This window comes from Manis javanica, chromosome 14 (assembly GCF_040802235.1).
Source record: "Manis javanica isolate MJ-LG chromosome 14, MJ_LKY, whole genome shotgun sequence".
NCBI classification, from domain to species: domain Eukaryota; kingdom Metazoa; phylum Chordata; class Mammalia; order Pholidota; family Manidae; genus Manis; species Manis javanica.
This window is the reverse complement of record NC_133169.1, coordinates 85,022,236-85,041,021: the sequence shown is the minus strand read 5'-3', so window position 1 is coordinate 85,041,021 and position 18,786 is coordinate 85,022,236. Positions and strand designations below refer to the sequence as shown.

General features: G+C 40.2%; 2 protein-coding genes across 7 annotated transcripts in view; both read left to right on the top strand.

Moving 5' to 3' along the window:
- Positions 1-18,786, top strand: part of KLHL3 (kelch like family member 3) — a 157,093-nt gene that overhangs the window by 23,258 nt on the left and 115,049 nt on the right. For 2 of the 6 annotated variants that reach the window (XM_073221694.1, XM_073221688.1), the window contains exon 1: positions 13,702-13,720. The exons of 2 other annotated variants lie outside the window; for them this stretch is intronic. Coding sequence is in view for 1 of the 4 variants with exons in the window: in XM_073221689.1 (XP_073077790.1) it covers positions 9,635-9,744 (110 nt within the window). In the remaining 3 variants the exon portion in view is untranslated. Of the gene's footprint in view, positions 1-9,360; positions 9,745-13,701; positions 13,721-13,906; positions 14,050-18,786 lie in introns of those variants that run through there. 2 more of the 6 variants (XM_073221689.1, XM_073221693.1) reach the window with 2 other exon arrangements.
- HNRNPA0 (heterogeneous nuclear ribonucleoprotein A0) lies at positions 92-2,919 on the top strand. The gene has a single exon (XM_037015922.2). The coding sequence runs from the start codon at positions 410-412 to the stop codon at positions 1,331-1,333; it is 924 nt and encodes a 307-aa protein (XP_036871817.2). The 5' UTR covers positions 92-409; the 3' UTR covers positions 1,334-2,919.

The window sequence follows — 18,786 nt, the reverse complement described above, 5'->3', positions numbered from 1 at the left end:
CGGCGCGGTAGGCGGGCCTAAGGAGACCGAGGCGGGGATTGGCGGGAAGCCCTAGGCTGCCGCACGTCGGCGGTGACGCACGCCTCGGGGAGGGTGCGCGCGCGTTCAGCGGCCTCTTTGTGTGGTGCCCAGCTAGGGGAGCGGAGGTGGCGGCGGCGGCGGCGGTAGCGGCGGCCTTGGTTGTCTTCCAGTCTCCTCGGCTCACCCTCTAGCCAGCGCCTCTCCCCTTCCCTCCCCCTTCCTTTTTTCCTCCTTCCCTTCCCTTCCCTTCCTCCCTTCCCCGTCGGTGACCGGCGGTGGCGGCTCCAGCAACGGCTGGGCCCAGGCTGTGAAGAGGCCTTAGCCAGCGATAACGGCGACGGCGAAACCTCGGAGCTCGCAGGGCGGGGGGAAGGCCCGGGCCGTGGAGATGGAGAATTCTCAGTTGTGTAAGCTGTTCATCGGAGGCCTCAACGTGCAGACGAGTGAGTCGGGCCTGCGCGGCCACTTTGAGGCCTTTGGGACTCTGACGGACTGCGTGGTGGTGGTGAATCCCCAGACCAAGCGCTCCCGTTGCTTCGGCTTCGTGACCTACTCCAATGTGGAGGAGGCCGATGCCGCCATGGCCGCCTCGCCCCACGCCGTGGACGGCAACACGGTGGAGCTGAAGCGGGCGGTGTCCCGGGAGGATTCGGCAAGGCCCGGTGCCCACGCCAAGGTTAAGAAGCTCTTTGTCGGGGGCCTAAAGGGAGACGTGGCCGAGGGCGACCTGATCGAGCACTTCTCGCAGTTCGGCACCGTGGAAAAGGCCGAAATTATTGCCGACAAGCAGTCGGGCAAGAAGCGTGGCTTCGGCTTCGTGTATTTTCAGAATCACGACGCGGCAGACAAGGCCGCGGTGGTCAAGTTCCACCCGATCCAGGGCCATCGCGTGGAGGTGAAGAAGGCCGTCCCCAAGGAGGATATCCACTCCGGTGGGGGCGGAGGCGGCTCCCGGTCCTCGCGGGGCGGCCGGGGCGGCCGTGGCCGCGGCGGCGGTCGAGACCAGAACGGCCTGTCGAAGGGCGGCGGCGGCGGTTACAACAGCTACGGTGGCTACGGCGGCGGCGGCGGCGGCGGCGGCTACAATGCCTACGGCGGCGGCGGCGGCGGCGGCGGCGGCTCGTCCTACGGCGGAAGCGACTACGGCAACGGCTTCGGCGGCTTCGGCAGCTACAGCCAGCACCAGTCTTCCTACGGGCCCATGAAGGGCGGCGGCGGCGGCGGCGGCGGCAGCTGGGGCGGGCGCAGTAACAGTGGACCTTACAGAGGCGGCTATGGCGGTGGGGGTGGTTATGGAGGCAGCTCCTTCTAAAAAAAATTTTTAAATGCCTGGGAGTGGCTAATCCGGGGTAGCTCTTTTCAACAACCCAACTAAGGTCGACGCCTAAGTCCCTTCTCCCACCGCCTTCCCCGTTTTTCCCCGGGGGGAGCTGCTTTCTGAGGCTGCTCACCCTTGGGGGTGTTGCCCCCTTTGCCTGCCACCTCTCTCGTCTCTCTCTGAAGATGGACTTGCCCCCACATACACATTTTTGTGTTACAGTCATTGATGGACTCTATTTTTTTATTATTACTTGGACCTTGGTCGTTTTTATACTAGCAAAATGTCTTGTTTTAATTTGTGTTTTTTTTGGGGGGGAGGGAGTGAACTTGCTGATTCTGTAGCAAAATCTGGGCGGGGGTTGGGGTTGGGGGTTAGTTTACTTTGTTGTAAGGACTTGATATCTGGCTACAGCGTTTTCTATGAAATCTACTTGGATCCCATGCCTGAAATTTGGAAGCATATGTACAAAAATCATTTTTACGTTTTATTTTTAATAAATCATTGTGTTTGACCGTACATGTCTAACATTTTTTTTTTCTAGGATCCATTTCGTACCGTTTTAAGGGATTTTTAGTTGAAAAATTTACTTGTTAATTCTTAATTCTTGATGTATATTTAGAGAAACTTTTAAAGGTCCTGTGGGTTTTTTTTTTTTCTTTTTCCTGTTACCCTACTAGTGATGTGTTGAATTTTACCCCTTACAGGCAAAACTTTGGAAGTGGTGGATGTGGCTTTTTAAAATAATTCAGTTTCTGTGCATCCATCTCTTGTACTAAGCGATTTGCTTGTCATCTTGACATGGTTGGTCACTTCTTTGAGAATTTACTTCAAAGTATGTACTGTGTAGTTCTAAAGAAATAGTTTGTGTTAAGCATGTGTTTTCATTCATAAACTGTTTAAAATTTTTCAGATGGCCTAGTTGATTCATCCTTCTTACTGGTTTGTCTGTAATGAATGGTTACAAATAAGGGTTCTATTTTGCCCTCAAACTAAATGCATTTTTGTATTTTCAGAGCAGATTTAAACGTTTTTTTCCTATAGCTGAACTGTTGTCCTCATGGAAATCCTTCCCCCTACCTTTGTAGCACCATCTACTGGCAGAATGGCAGTATATCTGCAAAACGATTTGTTTAAAAACTTTAGGACAATTGCATCAGATTTAGAGGTTTTGCCATCAAAAATCTGTGCAGACTTTGGTTGCACGTTTACTTGTAACTGAGATGGGCATTATAGGAATGTAGTTAACAGTCCATATCACAATTGCCCCTTTCGACATGAGATTTGAAAATGTAAACTGCTATGCATAGCTTGGGCAATGGCCCCAAACTGCTATGACAGCTAATGAACCAGCTACATGTACTGGTATATAAGGTTCAAGTTGTAAAGCAAAAATATCTGTGTATTCTGCTTGGTTAACAAATGTATATTTGTAGCCCTTTCATGCAATAGAATTCAAGTTGTTGTTTATAAAAAACAAAACAAAACAATGATATAGGAGAAAATTGCCTTCCTGGATAGAAATATAGAATAGCAACGTTTATGGTTATCACAAATAAAGAATTCGATTCTTTACATGATTGAGTGAGAGTATGTATAACCTGGTGGGTGGGTTCAGAATATGTTAATCTAGTACACTTGATTAAATGTTTGGTAAAATATTTGACTTAAATTTTGTAGCCCAAAGCTATACTGAAAAGCTTTGAAGGGGAGATTTTTGGGCTTTAAAGAATATTTTAACATAGACCCTTTTTAATTCTTGGCACTCTTAAGATCTAGTTCTTACCTTTTTTTATTTTCCCGTTGTCAATGCTCTCAAGAGATGAAAGGTCAAGATTGCTAGGCTAGATTGTGGCTGCTCAGTAGTCACTTGGACAAAGGACAGCTGATGCTTGATACAAATTTAAGTATACCTCTATAGACAAGTGGGATAGATGTTTTTACACATTGAATAAACATCTGTTGCTTTCAAATATTAACAGTTTCCTTAAATTTCTGTTTTTTCATTCTCAGTGAAGTGTTAGTATCGTGGGTTTCATTGGTAATTTAGGCCAGCTTTTTGGGGTCCACAGAAAATGATAGGCTTAAATTTTAATTACTCTGCTTACCTTTTACTCAGCTGTAGTGGGAAGATCTGTTTCTGGGTCAACTGAAATAGTCCACCTGGAACGTTTCAGTCTTAATACAGGTTATCATTTTGTATTCCCAATATAGTGACTTTTGAAAAGTTAGGTGAATGATGTAAAAGGATTTTCTTGTTAATTGGAAGAGTGACTTAGTGTTCTGTATGTGGTATTTTAACACTTTAATTGTCACATGTCTACCTTTACAAATTTCTGTAACCTGGATTGGTATTTAGTGAAGGCAAAAGCATAGTGTTTCCAGAATTCCTCATAAATTTTTGTGCAAGCGATTTTAGCATGTGAGGTTTTTTCTTTTTTCTGGCAGTCAGTTTATTTTGACTCCTTATGCCTATGAAAACTGAACATTATTACTTCAAATTTAAAAGTTCATGGGAGGTGGTATAGAACCAAGTTAGTATTGAATACAAATTTTGTACCATGCTTGAATCCAGTTTGAAAGATGAGCAAAATAAAGGCCTATTTTTGTCTCCCTGCTGTGAAGATCTTAGGCATTTTTAGTATTTTTAGTACAGATAAAATGATAGTTGATGTGGTTTATAAGTTTAAAAATTGTAGTGATTTCAAATCTTAAGCTTGCAAATTATTAATGTGCATAGGGGTAACTAATTAGGATGGTAGATTGTTTCTTCCTATAATAGTGATTTGCAACATAGATTTCATTATTAAATCTACAGTGAGTTCTTATATTTAAGCAAGGTTACAGAATTGAGGGTATTTGAGAATTTGGTGTTTATGATGATTACCCTCTTAACCAGAAGTGACAGTGTCAGTTATTTAAACTTATTTAATTACCTTTTAAGTGTGTTGAATTTCCTCAAATTTGAGAATTTGTGTTCTGTGTTAAATTTTGTATGCCTGTGTCTTTGCTGATTGAAAGTGGGCATTTGGATGTTGGTTGGATTTGACCAGAACTGCATTTAGATAGTGTATGGGTTTTATTTTACTCAAAGACAACATCTGCACTTAGGGTAAATTTCTTCTGTTTTAACCAGCTTACTGATTGTTGAGTCAGTGTAAGAGTTTGATCACTGTGAAAAGTTCTGTTAACTGTTACAGATCTGTTTTGTTTCCTTCTGAAACAAGGCAACAAAGATTGCCTTTAGACCAGGTTAGGCCAATGTTTTTTCCTTAGTGTCCTATTACAGGTTACTTCAATGTGCCTTTATCTGATGCTTTCTATTAAAAGTGAAAATACATTGTAAAATTTTTTCCAATAAAAGGTCCCTTGAAAATACAGATAAAGCTTAAGCAACATATTTTCTATATATTATTTTAAAAACTGTAATATTGCATGGCATTCGGTCTGTACTTCACAGAAAATGCCAATATTACTAGGCAATAGCAACTACAGAAATCTTACTGAGTCTTAGGGCTGGTGTATTTTTAAAAATTACTATTAAGTAACTGATTATAAACCACAAATTAAAAAAGTAAAAAATCCTACCAACATGAGAAAACCCCCTACTCAAGGATAATCATTAATAGGTATATATTCAAGTAGATCTTTTTTGTATGTACCTATATTAATAAAAAGGTATAGCTCTATCGTTTATATTACCATTCTCATATGGCAAATAGACTCATTCTTTTTAACGCTTGTATAATATTCCATAGTGTAGCTGTGGAACTTGCTGTAACTTAAAAACTTTTAATAGGTTCTTCCATTCTTGCTGTCTGGATAATGCAGTTATCCTTGCAGATATGTTCTTGTTCAAATATAGACATAGTTGGTGAGATAACTACCTCAGTTACATGTGCTAGAATGCAGCAGTTCTCTGCAATCAAGTATTACTTAATTCTCAGTATAACATAAGGAATGCTGCATACTCATTGGTGGCTTTTTTATAGCCTTGGGTTAAATTCAACCAGAACATTTCACTGCAATTTTTGAAAGCTAGGTTATATCTTATCAGGTACCAGATAAGACAGTTAGTGACACATAAGAACCACTATATTGCTGTCTTCCCTTGCTTTCTCCAGTAGTTTTACTGCAGAAATATTTGCCAGTTTATCCATATAAGAAATTTCATTACTGTCAGAATATAAGAAAGGTATCATTTGTTGTGTTATGAGCCTTGCACTGTTAAAACACTTTATGCATCATTTTATTTAGTCCTCAGAATAATTCTATGAGGAGATCATACTAACCTCTTGCATAGTAGCTACAGGCTTACCTAATCTAAGTAATTTGCCTAGGATCATGTAGTTACTGAGGACAAGAAATAGGGATTTTTTTGCTTATTTTTAAAAGGCACATTATAAAGAAAAAAATCATTCCTTATAGAGAGAACCTGTGTTGTTTGCCTACTTTTATATCTTATTTACATATGTATTATTTTTTAGAGCAAGAATTGATTATTTAGCACATACATATTTTAACTTGAAAGACACTTCCATATCTATAACTTTCATGTAACCATATGGTATACTATAGGTGCACCATAATTTATTGATTAGCATGTTTTTAATTTAGAACTTTTGCAAGGTTTGTGTTGCCACTTAGAACTTATTGAAAGAGGAAAAAGAAGGTACAGGCTACTGATTGAAGCCACTGGTTATATTGGCTGATAGTTCTCAAGAAATCTGCTGGAGCCCTTCAAGGAAATGTTGGGTATTCTGCAGTCTTAACATTGCAATTTTGCTTTGTCACTTTTCCCCCCAAATTGTTTATTTAAATGACACAGACTTGATTAAAAAATGTGTAACTTGTCTCCATTAAAAATAAGCCTTAGTGCCCTTATATGAAGGGATTCTACTGGGATTATTTTAATTGCTTGGATCCTTTCCAGTTTTATACTGTTAGTTTTTAGTAGTATTTCGTGATTATTCAGTAACAGTCTTCAAGAAGGAACCCTTAAACTATTTTCAAGAAAAAATCATTGAGCATGACAGCTCAATAGGTAAGCATCAGCCTTTGCTCACAAGGTGTGCACCGGTAAGTTTGAGTGTTGGGAACTTAAATAATTAGGATAAGATGATAGGCATTTTAGTCACATACATATGAGCAGTAGTGGTGATTTTCTGTGCAGGTCAAGGAAAGTGGGCCAAAATGCAGTGCATGATGTATTGGGCTCCTTACATACATTCTTAGGTTGCCAGACCACAAAGACTTTAAAAGCACATCCAATCCATTTTTATTTTGTTACTTTTTGTTTAATGATTTTTGCTAAGTATTAATAGCAAAATCAGCTTAAGGGAGGGGAACTTAAAGTAATACAAACCAGTTGAGGTCTTAAATGGGAAATGATAATCATAAATGAATCTATAAGAAGTGTAGTTCATATTTTGGAGACATCCTTTTATTAAGCCACAGTTTAGTAACTGAGAATTCTCACATTTTCTTGCTGTAATATGTCTTGTGTTTTCTTCCTATAACAGAGGATTTATCAGAGGTCATAGGACTAAGGTTACTATACCAGAGACGGTAAGTAACCCTTGTATTCTTTCACTGTCTGTTAGCCGTGTCAGGTTTTACTAACAGTCTCTCCTTTTTGAAGACAGGGAAACTGAGGCTCAGGCCAATTTATTCAAGGTCGCAGGGCTATTTTCTTTGTACTTCATTTTCCTGTGATGTGAAGATCTAATTGCTTAGAGCCTTTCTAGTTTGATAGCTTTCAAGAGGAATCCTCAGACTAGTTCCTCACCACTGTTGCATTTTCTTCCTATAATATGTCTTACCTATATTTTTACTTATTAGATTTTAAAATATAATGTTGCTAGATAATAACTTTTGCAGAATTAAATCAGTTTCTGATGAAAAAGAAACTGAATTTGCTATAACTTTACATGCCCTAAATTTCATTTTTAAAATGAATTAACAGTTATATAATTTTAGGAGAGGTAGGATTAATTTTAAAAGTATTAAGTGGGTATGAATTACTAGCCTCAAACCGAATTTGAATTTAGCACATCGTGAATGTTCTTGATGCTTAAATTTAGTCTCTTACTAAATATAATGTGTGGAATTATCTTAGTTGAGAAATAGAATTATTGCTCATTTCAAAGAGGCATACAACCGGCTTGCGAAAATTAGTCTTTGACATTGGATCCCGCTTTTGGGTGAACTTCAGATTTCTCTAAATGAGAATTTTAATGCTACCAGAGAAAACATTTATCATAAAATGGAGAGATTTGAAAGCTGCTTTTTAAAAAGGGATCCTGAACTAAGAAGCCTAGAAAGGGCATGTACTGGTTTTCTCCGCCTACTTTGCAGTTTGCCCTTGGAGCTGGATGATTTGAATATTCAGAAAGGAAAAGGATTCAGGAAGCTATCTTGCTAGGCATTCTTTTCTTAGCTGTGTGCTCCCGTTTCAGGCAGATTTTCTTTGGCTTCTTTGCTTCTTTTATCACGTAGAATGGTTTATTTATTAAAAAAAATAGGTTTGTGTCATCATGTACTGCTCAAAAATACCCTGATGTGAACTTATACCCTGCAGAGACTGTGCTTATTTCCCTGTGTTTACTGTAGGTTTCCTCAGGTGTTGATTACCTTAAGCAGAACACACCTAGATCTAGAGGTACGAGCAGTGAGACAGTTTCCTGTTTTCAAATAACTTACATTCTGGTTGGAATTTGATTTCTTTTCAGCATTGTGGCACCATCTCAGACTGTTCACACCACACAAACAAATTGGAGGTAATCCCATTGTTATTTAGTGTACATTCTCTCATTAAAATGAAGGCTTCACTTCTTCACTGGTTACTTATTATTTGGGCACCGCAGGAAAAGGACATTTTTTTCTTTGGCACTCCTGTTGCAAATATAATTTGCCTCAGGGCAGGCATCTGCTACAGTATTTCATAATCCTTAAGGACATAAATTTTGGCATCAAATATCAGGTCCCACTCCTGACTCTGTCACTTTCTAGGTCTGTGACCTTGAATAAATGGGCCCTAGCCTCAGTTTCCTTGCCTGTAAGAGAGGAGGTACTGCTAGTAATACCTTTCTCACAGGGCTGTCGAACAGTGAAAGAATACAAGTAAAGGGTTTACCATCTTGTCTTGTACATAGTAATGTTAGAATTATAACCTCTGATAATAAGTGTGGCTGACTGGCAAAAGGTGAGCCTTCATTTCATCCTCAGCTACGCCGTGCTTGTGCAGCTAGTGAAGTGAATGAAAACTATCTTGGAAAGAGTAGTGACTTATGCGCATGTCCGTAGAGCACTTCTAGTAACAGATTTGGTTTTTAACCTAGGCTTTGCCCTTGACTTTGCTAGGTGAATTTGGATTTGGGAACCTCCAAAATCTCTGCTGCTTCAATTCTTGTAGGAGAGAGGTGAGCCATGTTAGCTGTCCGTAAGTGTTGTAATATTTGTTACTATAAGGTAGTAAGGTATGAATATTGTGAGTGTTGAGGAGAGATGACTCACAGGCAGGAAGAAAGATGAAGGAAAACACTGTGGAAGATAAGCGCTCGACCCAAAATTGGCCACACAGAGAAGGTGCAGGGAGAAAGGTGATTTCAGGTAGAGGGACAAATAGGCAGAGACATGGAGCATATACAGAGAATTATGCCTACAGTGTGCTAAACTTTGAACCAGGTACATTTACCAATGTTCTCATTGGACCCATTGAGTAACTGCTTCACAGATAAGGTAGCTGAAGCTCATCTTAGAAATGTTAGGGAATTTTCCCAAGGCCTCCCAACTGGTGGAGTCATTGAGTTGGGAGTTTAATCCAAGTCCGATTGATTCCAGTGGTCATACTCTTTCCACTGAGCTTCATTTGCTTCCAAATACAAGTGGATAATTTCTACTAAGGATGAAAGAGTTGTAGGAAAGCAACTGGGAGAAGTTAGAACCACATCACCGAGGCCTTTGAGTAGTACGCTAAGGAGTGTGGCAGGCAGTGGAAGTCACTAAGGTTTTTGAGCAGCAATAGTGGTAGTGAGATTGTAATTCAGGAAGGTTAGTCCAGAAGTATCGAGTCAAATCGATGGCATCTGAGTGATGTTTCAGGTGGCGAGGCTGCTAAGACAACTGATGTTAACCAGGTAAGAAAATGAGATTCAGCGCTAGAAATAGACTGAAGGGAAATGTGAAGAGTGCTGTGAAAGAATAGTTGTGAAATGCCGGATACGTGAATAAGGAAGAGGGAGTAGTTGAATCAGAATGACTGTGCGAGCAGGAGAATGGTGATTGCCGCTGAGAATGGGAACACGAGATCTGGAAGACGATTTGGACACAGGGGAAGGTGGTGGTGAGCGCACAGAGGCATCGTGCCTTCTGCAGATAGCTTTACAGAATCGTTACTGTGCGAGGTATTTTCGTTTTGCTCTTCATGATCTATTTTCTACCTTTCCTTGCTCTGCATTCTTGGGAGGTTAATTCTTAAAAGAACTGTATACTCTCTTCTCTGGCTTCATGTTGAGTTTGGACAGGGGGAGAAACTGGCAGGCAATCTGGAGAGTGTGCTTGTTCCCCCTCTTCCACAAGCACGCATACTCAGCAGACAGGTTATCCGTGGCCACAGCTCTGCTCCACTGACCCTCTTTTACAACTCTGGGTCTCTTCTGGCTCTGGTAGCCACTCCCTCCTATTGCTACCTCAGGCTTGCTGTTGCGAGCCCCCAAGCCTTGCTGATCTTCGTTAGTTGTGCCCACACCCTTGTAAATAGTTCCTTTTATTTAAACTCTTCAATAACCCTTTTGGATATGCCAGCTGCTGTTATCTGTGAAGTGATATTTTTGTAAGTCCTCCCACATTCTCTAATTTTGATCTCCCAGGCACCTCCAAACTTGGAGAAGACCCAGCTATTTGCACTAAGTTACTCTCCCCACCTGTCATGAGGTTTCCCACCTTGTTGGAAATTCAGTCTCTCTGTTTTCTTACTATGTTGCTAAGTGTATGACTTTTCTGCTTGATGACTCAGCGGTGACCAAGTGACAAAAACCTCTGCCTTCAGTAGAGCTTACGTTTCGGTGTGGAGGGGCAGACAAGGAACATAATAAATTATATTGTATGTAGAAGATGGGTGAGTGGTGTGGGAAAATGAGGGTGAGGAGTAGGGAGTGCCTGCAAGGCAGGTATAGCGCAATTTAAAACAGAGTAGTCTGAGTAGGTCTCTCTAAGAAAGTGGCATCTGAGCAAAGACTTGAACGGAATTGTGGGAATGAGCAATGTAAATCTTAGTGAAGAGCATTCCAGGTAGAGGATCAGGAAGAACAAACCCACTGAGGCAGGACTGTGCTTTTAGCCCTTTTGAGGGAAAGCAAGCCGGTCAGCCTGGCTGGAGCTGAGGGTGGAGGGGCAAGGGAATAGCTGATCAGGTCAGAGAGGGACCAGATCATGTAGCATTTGTAGGCTAGTTTAAGGATTTTGGCTTTTACTATACAAATGGTGAACCACTTCAGGGTTTTGAGCAGAGGAGTTTTATCTGCCTTGAATTTTAGAAGATACTTTCTGGTTTTCCCTCTTAGGACAAAATTCCTGTTCCTTTGGTATAGTTGCTTCCAATGAGGGCTACTGGGGAAAGCAATCAGAACAACTTGGATTAAGGTATAAGAGACCCACAATCTAGTTACTTCTACTAGGTGTATGCATTTTTTTGAGAGAGAGCATTCTTGTTGGCCAAAATCTTTAATTGGTGGTGTGCTCTCTTTAGAGGGTCCGACTTGCAGGGTTGGTCCTTATCTGGGCACTTGGATTACAGGAAGGGTCCCCACTCTTCCCTAACTGATCAGGGTGGTTCACTGTGTCTAGACCGTGCAAGCAATATGCAATATGATTTATGCTCAACACCTCCTTCCCTTTTGGGAGTCTGGAATATTGGTAGGCAGGGGGTGCCCATAAAACCTTGAGTACTGAGTGTTTGGGCAAAAGCATCACACATGAGCGTATTCTATGATAGGGAGACCACATAAAGAGACCTGCATGGGGATTGCTCTAGACTCTGTCTGGGCCTCTTCCCCATGTGATCTGACTTTGAATCCTTACACAGCTGTAATAAACTTTAGCTGTAAATACCACACTTAACAGTGCTGAGTTCTGTGAGTTCTTCTAGTTAATCTCTGAATGTGGGGTTTGTCTTAGGAACCCCTGTCGCAGCTAACATTTTCTTTTAGTGTAACCAGTGGAAAACATCAGGTTGTGGGTAGAAGGTGCAACTTACAAAAAACCTACACATAGGTCAGCCGTCTCTGTATCTAGTAGAGAGCTCTTCTAAGTAGTTTCTGCTTTGTTAATTCCTTTCCTCTCTTGAAAAACTCTAGGTCTTTTCATTATTGCAGCTTCTAGCAGTTGTGAGCGTGGGAGACTCACTGCCATCACATAAATCATTTGTAAGCAAGTTTATAAAAAAGACTGCCTTGTGTAGGTCTTTAAAAGTGATCGGAGTGAAGGCAACTGTTGACATAGGTGCCATAAATAATTCCTTAGGGAGGAAGAAAGTATAACTACTAGAAGCCGTAGCGTCCCTAACAGGTGTGGGCGTGTCAGTATGTTAGGCTCACATTCTGTTTGCTTGCTTGTAAACTATACAGTGAAATGTGTAGCAAGCTGGTCTGATTTCAGTACTTCATGTTACTTCCCTAAGAAGGAAGTTATTCTGTCTTGATGTTTTTATAAGAAGATTTTGGTACAGAGAAGTTGAGACTTGGGTCACAGAAAGGAGATGAAGCCAAAAATGCCTGCTTGACCTACCTCTTCTGAATTTCTACTTTATTCCTGGCTTCAGAGTCACAGCCAGTTGTCCTCAAATCTCTGGATCCATATATCCACGAGCTTGAAAGCTTTTATTTCCAGTTGGTGGAACTCTTTGTTTGCTACCCTCCAACTGATCTTGCTCAAGTTTTGTACTTTTATAGCCGAAACTGCAGACAGATGAACTTCTCCATTAGGCCAGGAAAGATGATGAATGAGGAGGGTAAATACGCATTTATTTCATAAGAATCACGAAAGGATTCATATCCTTTGGCTCTATGATTCCAGTGCTAAGAATTTAACCTAAAAAAGCAATTCAATAAAACGGAAACAGTCTTTGCACAAAGACAGTTATTAAAACATTATCTGTAGCAAGAGGTTGGAAACAATAAATGCAGACATTAGGAAAACGTTTACTAAATTGTGCTCTGTGAAAAGGTGAAATAGTAAAAACCCAGTGTCTATCGACAGGTGAATGGATAAACAAAATGTAGTCTATACATATGGAATATTATTCAGTTGTAAAAAGGAATGAAATTCTGACACATGGATGAGCCTTGGAAATATTATGCTAAGTGAACAAAGCCATACACAAAAGAGCAAATATTGTATGATCCATTTATATGAGATACCTAGAGTGGTCAAATTCATAGAGAGAAAGTAGACGGGGCTGGGGGAGGAGAGAGTAGGGTCACTGTTTAATGGGTGCAGAGTTTCTTTGATTTTGAAAAAAATTCTGGAGATGAATAGTGGTGGTGGGTTGCACAGGATTTTGAATGTACTTAATGCCACTGAATTGGGCACCTAAAAATGGTTAAAATGGTAAATTTTATGTATATTGTATTGCAAAAATTATAATAAAATGTGAATAATGTATTATTTAATGTAACATATATAAATATATTAAAGTTGTGGGATTAAATAAACCTAAATTATTTTTTAAAAATTTAAATAAAGTCCTGAGAAATTCACATGACCTTATTGAAACTATTTGTAATTATGAATGCCCTTTTTGAAGCTCCTCAGAATTATTTACTAAATCCACAACTTTATTTCTGCTCCTTGTGTCCTGCTCTCTCCTTTCCCAAGCTGGAAATTGTCTCCTCTTCACTGATGTCCTATGGTACCTTTTCTGTACTTTTTTTTGAGTTTCTTGTTTTTACCATTTGTACGTGTCCATGTGTAATTTCCCCAGCCACCTTGTAGTCTCTTTGGCATTCTATTCATGTAGGATTTAGTTTGTAACCCCCTGGTACAGCCCATTGAGTAGCCAGTGTAAGATATTCAGTGAGATTGAATTATAAGCATGCAGTTGTATGAAGGTAGAGAGTGACCAGATATTTGACCATACTTGCTCACAGATTTAATATTACTTGAAGCACGTGCTTGCCTCAGTTCTCTCTACCTGCTAAACATGCTGGCCTGTCCTCATCCACATACACATCACTGTATTCCGGAGTTCGGGGCTATGTCTCATCTGTATTTTACCTTTTCATGTAAAACATTTCGGTTTTCTTTGTACTCAGGTGAGACAGGGGCAGCAGATAAGAGGATAGACTACAGTCAATTTAAAGTTGCAAGTACCTTGAAAAAATCGTAAGTAGGAATTAATGCTCATTCTTGAATAGAATGTTTTGTGAAGGAGGCAGATTTTTCCCCCCATCCTAAGCCATTGATGTAATGTTTCACTTTTGTAAGGTAGAGGTGCACATATTGACCAGCAGAGGGCACCAGTTCCAGGTTGAAGATTTCAGGCAGGGGAAGGAATTGTTGGAAGACCCTGTAAGATGAGTGTGCCATGTACTCTCTTGTGTGGAGCACCCTCCTCGCTGTTTTATTTGATCTGGCTTTCTCTTTCTGACTCATTCGGGGTTCAGCTGGTGCTCCAGCGCTCCCCAAGAGCAATCTTTGGCAAGGTCTGGTTGGTAAGTTAACGGACTGGAGGGATCCAGGGGGAAGGACTTTATAATAGAGGTGTTTGGAGGCTTTGTATGCCAGCCTGTATTAATATCTTTAGGGGTTCAAATGCTGTTTTCCATCTACAGGTAAGGTGGAAAAGTGGCGTTAGGCCAGGCATCTAAGGGTCAGGGGTTCCATACCCACCCTGGCTCCCAGCTCACTGGGTGATCTTGAGTCAATTGCTTTCTCTCTCAGGCTTATCTCTAAAATATAGGCAGTAAGAGAGGCCTGCCATGCCAGTAGTTAATAGAGGGCCCTGAGGTTAGGCGGCCCTAGGTTCAAGCCTATGGGGCTGTGGTCATTTAACTCTCAGAAACTCAGTTTCCTCTTATTTATTTATGTTCTGATAGAGCATATATTTATTGGATCACTCTTGAAAGTATGGTTTTTTTTTTTTTTTACCTTATGGCCCTCTTCATCTATTTTCTCCCTTCCCTCACCCTCTACCTCTGGCAATCAGTAATGTTTTCTCTGAGCTTGTTTTCTTAAATTTTTTTTTTTTTTGTAGATTTCACATAAAAGAGAGATCAAATGATATTTGTCTTTCTCCATATGACTTATTTCACTTAGCATAGGGCCCTCAAGGTCCAACCATGTTGTTGCAAATGGCAAGACTTCATTATTTTTTATGGATGAAAAATATTAAATTACATTTTATATGCACACACACACACACACACACACACACACACACCCTACAATTTCTTTATCCATTCATCCAGTTGGACACTTAGGTTGTTTCCATATCTTTGCTATTGTAAAAAATGCTTCAGTGAACATGGGGGGTACGTATATCTTTTTGAGTTAGTGCTTTTATTTTCTTTGGATACACACCCAGAAGTGGGATTGTTGGATCATATATTAGTTCTATTTTTAGTTTTTTGAGGAAACTCCATACTGCTTTCCATAATGGCTGTACCAGTTTACGTTCCCACCAGCAGTGCATGGGGGCTCCCTTTTCTCCACATCCTTACTAACACTTGTTATTTCTTGTCTTTTTGATAACAGCCATTCTAACAGGTGTGAGGCGATAGCATTCACTGTGGTTTTGATTCACATGTCCATGATGATTAATGATGAGCATCTTTTCATATACTTGATGGCCAGCTGTAAGTCTTCTTTGGGAAAATGTCTAGATCATCTGCCCATTTTCTAATCAGACTTTTTTTTTTTTTTTTTTGCTATTGAGTTGTATGAGTTCCTTATACATTTTGGATATTGGCCCCATATCAGATATGTGATTTGTATATATTTTCTCCCATTCATTACATTGCCTTTTCCTTTTCTTGATGGTTTCCTTTGCTGTGCAGAAGCTTTTTAATATGATTTAGTCCCATTTATTTATTTTTGCTTTTGCTGCCTTTTGGTGTCAGATTAAAACAATCACTGCTAAGACCTGGGTCAGGAGCTAATTTCCTGTGTTTTCCTCTAGGAGTTCTGTGGTTTCAGGTCTTATGTTTAGGTCTTAACTCCATTTCAGATTAATTTTTTTGTATATGGCATAAGATGGTGACCCAGTTTCATTCCTTGGCATGTGGCTGTCCAGTTTTCCCATTTTTTTGAAGAGACTGTCTTTTCCCCATTGTCCATTTGTGGCTCCTTTGTTGTAAAGTAATTGACCATATATGCATGTGTTTATTTCAGGGGTCTCTATTCTGGTCTTTTGATTTATGTGTCTGTTTTTAGGGCAACACCATACTGTTTTAATTACCATAGCTTTGCAATATAGTTTGAAGCCAGGGAGCGTGGTACCTCCAGCTTTGTTCTTCTTTCTCAAGATTCCTTTGTCTCTTTAGGGTTTTTTGTATTTCCATACAAATTTTAAGATTATTCTTTTTCTTTGAAAGGAATTTTTATAGGGATTGTGTTGACTTTATAGATTGCTTTGGGTAGTTTGGGTATTTTGTTGATTCATCTAATCCTTGAGCAGGGAATATCTATTTATTTGTGCCTAGTTGAATTACTTTCATTAATGTCTTGTAGTTTTCAATATACAGGTCTTTCCCATACTTGGTTAAATTTATTCCTAGGGTTTCCTTTATGCAATTGTAGCTGGGGTAGTTTTCTTTATTTCTCTTCCTGGTAGTTTGCTATTATATAGAAATGCAACAGATTTTTGTGTATTGATTTTGTATCCTGCATCTTTACTGAATTTGTTTATTAGTTTTAACAGGGGAGGGAACTCTTCCAAACTCATTTTATGAGATCAGTTACCCTACCACCAAAACCAGACAAGGACACCACAAAAAAAGAAAATTATAGGCCAGCATCCCTGATGCATATAGAAGCAAAAATCCTCAATATTAGCAAACTGAATTCAACAATACATTGGAAGTATCATACATCATTATTGAGTGGAATTTATTCCAGGGTGGTAAGGATGGCTCAATATCCACAAATCAGTCAATCTGATATAGCACATTGACAAAATGAAGGTTAAAAATCATATGATCATCTCATAGATGCAGAAAAAGCACTTTACAAAATTCAAAATCCATTTGTGATAAAAACTCTTAACAAAATGGATATAGAGGGAACCTACCTCAGCATAATTAAGATCATATACAGTAAGCCCACAGCCAACATAATACTCAGTAGTGAAAAGCTGAAAGCTTTTCTTCTAAGATCAGGAACAGGAAAAGGATGCCCACTCTTGCCACTTTTATTCAACACAGTAGTAGAAGTCCTAGCCAGAGCAATTAGGCAAGAAAAAAATAAAATCCGTCCAAGTCAGAAAGGAAGAAGTAAAGCTAACCCTATTTGCAGATCACATTTATATATAGAAAACCCTAAACACGCCATCAAAAAATTATTAGAACTAATAAATGAATTAAGTAAAGTTGCAGGATACAAAATGAATGCACAACAATCGGTTGTGTTTCTATATATCTCACATTTAAAACAGGGGTAATAGTCCCTTCTCACAGGGTGGTTGTGAGGATTACATGAGGGGTACGTGCAAAGTTTGAGTACAGAGTCTGGCCTAGAGTAAATAGTCAAGGGGCGGAAGCTGTTACTGTTTTTCAGGGCATGTTATCTTAAATCAAAGAAGTTGAGGGGTGTGAGACACTTTATAAGCTTTAAAGTGTGACACAGTGCCACGGGTTGTTACGCTCTTGAAACCAGAGCGTGGATTCTTACACCCTTAATGGAGTCCTGAGGGAAGCTGGGTGTAACTCTGGGTAAGGTGCTGCTCTGTGTACCTTTTGACTTTTTTGGGGCCTCAAGTTCCTTTTCAGTTTTGGCCTGGCTTCCTGGGGGCACCACTCTAAGCAGCTATAGGGGGAGTCAACGCATCAAGTGGTCCAGAATCTGAGGGGAAGCTTTGGTGACACAAATACGGGTGGGCCTTACTTTAGCCCTGGTCTTGGCTAGTCCTCGGTGGCCTGTTGGTAATGGTGACCACTGGCGATGTGGAAATGGCTCCAGGAGAGGCCCAGGGCTGTGCTTCTTGGCACAAAGGACCGTGGTGGTTCTTCTAAGGACTCATGGAACTACAGTTTGGTAGCATTGGCACAGGCAATGAAAATAATAGCCACTAATGGTTACTGAGTGCTTATTACAGGCCAGGCTCTTGGCCAAGTGCTTTATGTACTTTCACTTTGAAACCTAACATCCCTGGGAGATAGGTCCTATTGTTATCTCCTTTTTACAGTTGAGAAAATTGAGACTTATAAAATAACTTGCTTAGGGCAATGCTTCTGGTAAGTCATTTGGACCCTGGTCTGGCTGATTCTAATAGTCAGGGCTCTGTGTACTGTTCTAAGTGGTCTTCGCATTTAGCTGTGCTGTAGAGTCATCCTTGAAGTTCATTAAAATCCCTGCTCCTTGGGCCCTAATTGTACAGGTACGAGGTGGAGCCTGGCTCTTCAGGGTTTTCATTTTCTCAGATTTAATGAGGTATAATTTTCATAAAATAAAATTCACCCATTTTAAGTGTCCAGGAGTTTCATAAAATGTGGGAGTTGTATACAATCATTTAAGTATCACTACAGTCAAGATGTGGAATGTTTCCATAACCTAAAAAAGTTTCCTTGTGGAAACAAAAGCAAAAATGAACAAGTGGGACTATATCAAAGTGAAAAGCTTCTGTACAGCAAAGGACACCATCAGTAGAACAAAAAGGCATCCTACAGTATGGGAGAATATATTCATAAATGACAGATCCGATAAGGGGTTGACATCTAAATTATATAAAGAGCTCACGCACCTCAACAAACAAAAAGCAAATAATCCAATTAAAAAATGGGCAGAGGAGCTGAACAGACACTTCTCCAAAGAAGAAATTTAGATGGCCAACAGGCACTTGAAAAGATGCTCCACATTGCTAATCATGAGAGAAATGCAAATTAAAACCGCAATGAGATACCACCTCACACCAGTTAGGATGGCCACCATCCCAAAGTCAAACAACAACAAATGGCGAGAAATGGGGAGAAAGGGGAACCCTCCTACACTGCTGGTGGGAATGTGAATTAGTTCAACCATTGTGGAAAGCAGTATGGAGGTTCCTCAGAAAACTCAAAATAGAAATACCATTTGACCCAGGAATTCCACTTCTAGGAATTCACCCTAAGAATGCAGGAGTCCAGTTTGAAAAAGACATATGCACCTGTGTTTATCACAGCACTATTTACAATAGCCAAGAAATAGAAGCAACCTATGTGTCCATCAGTAGATGAATGGATAAAGAAGATGTGGTA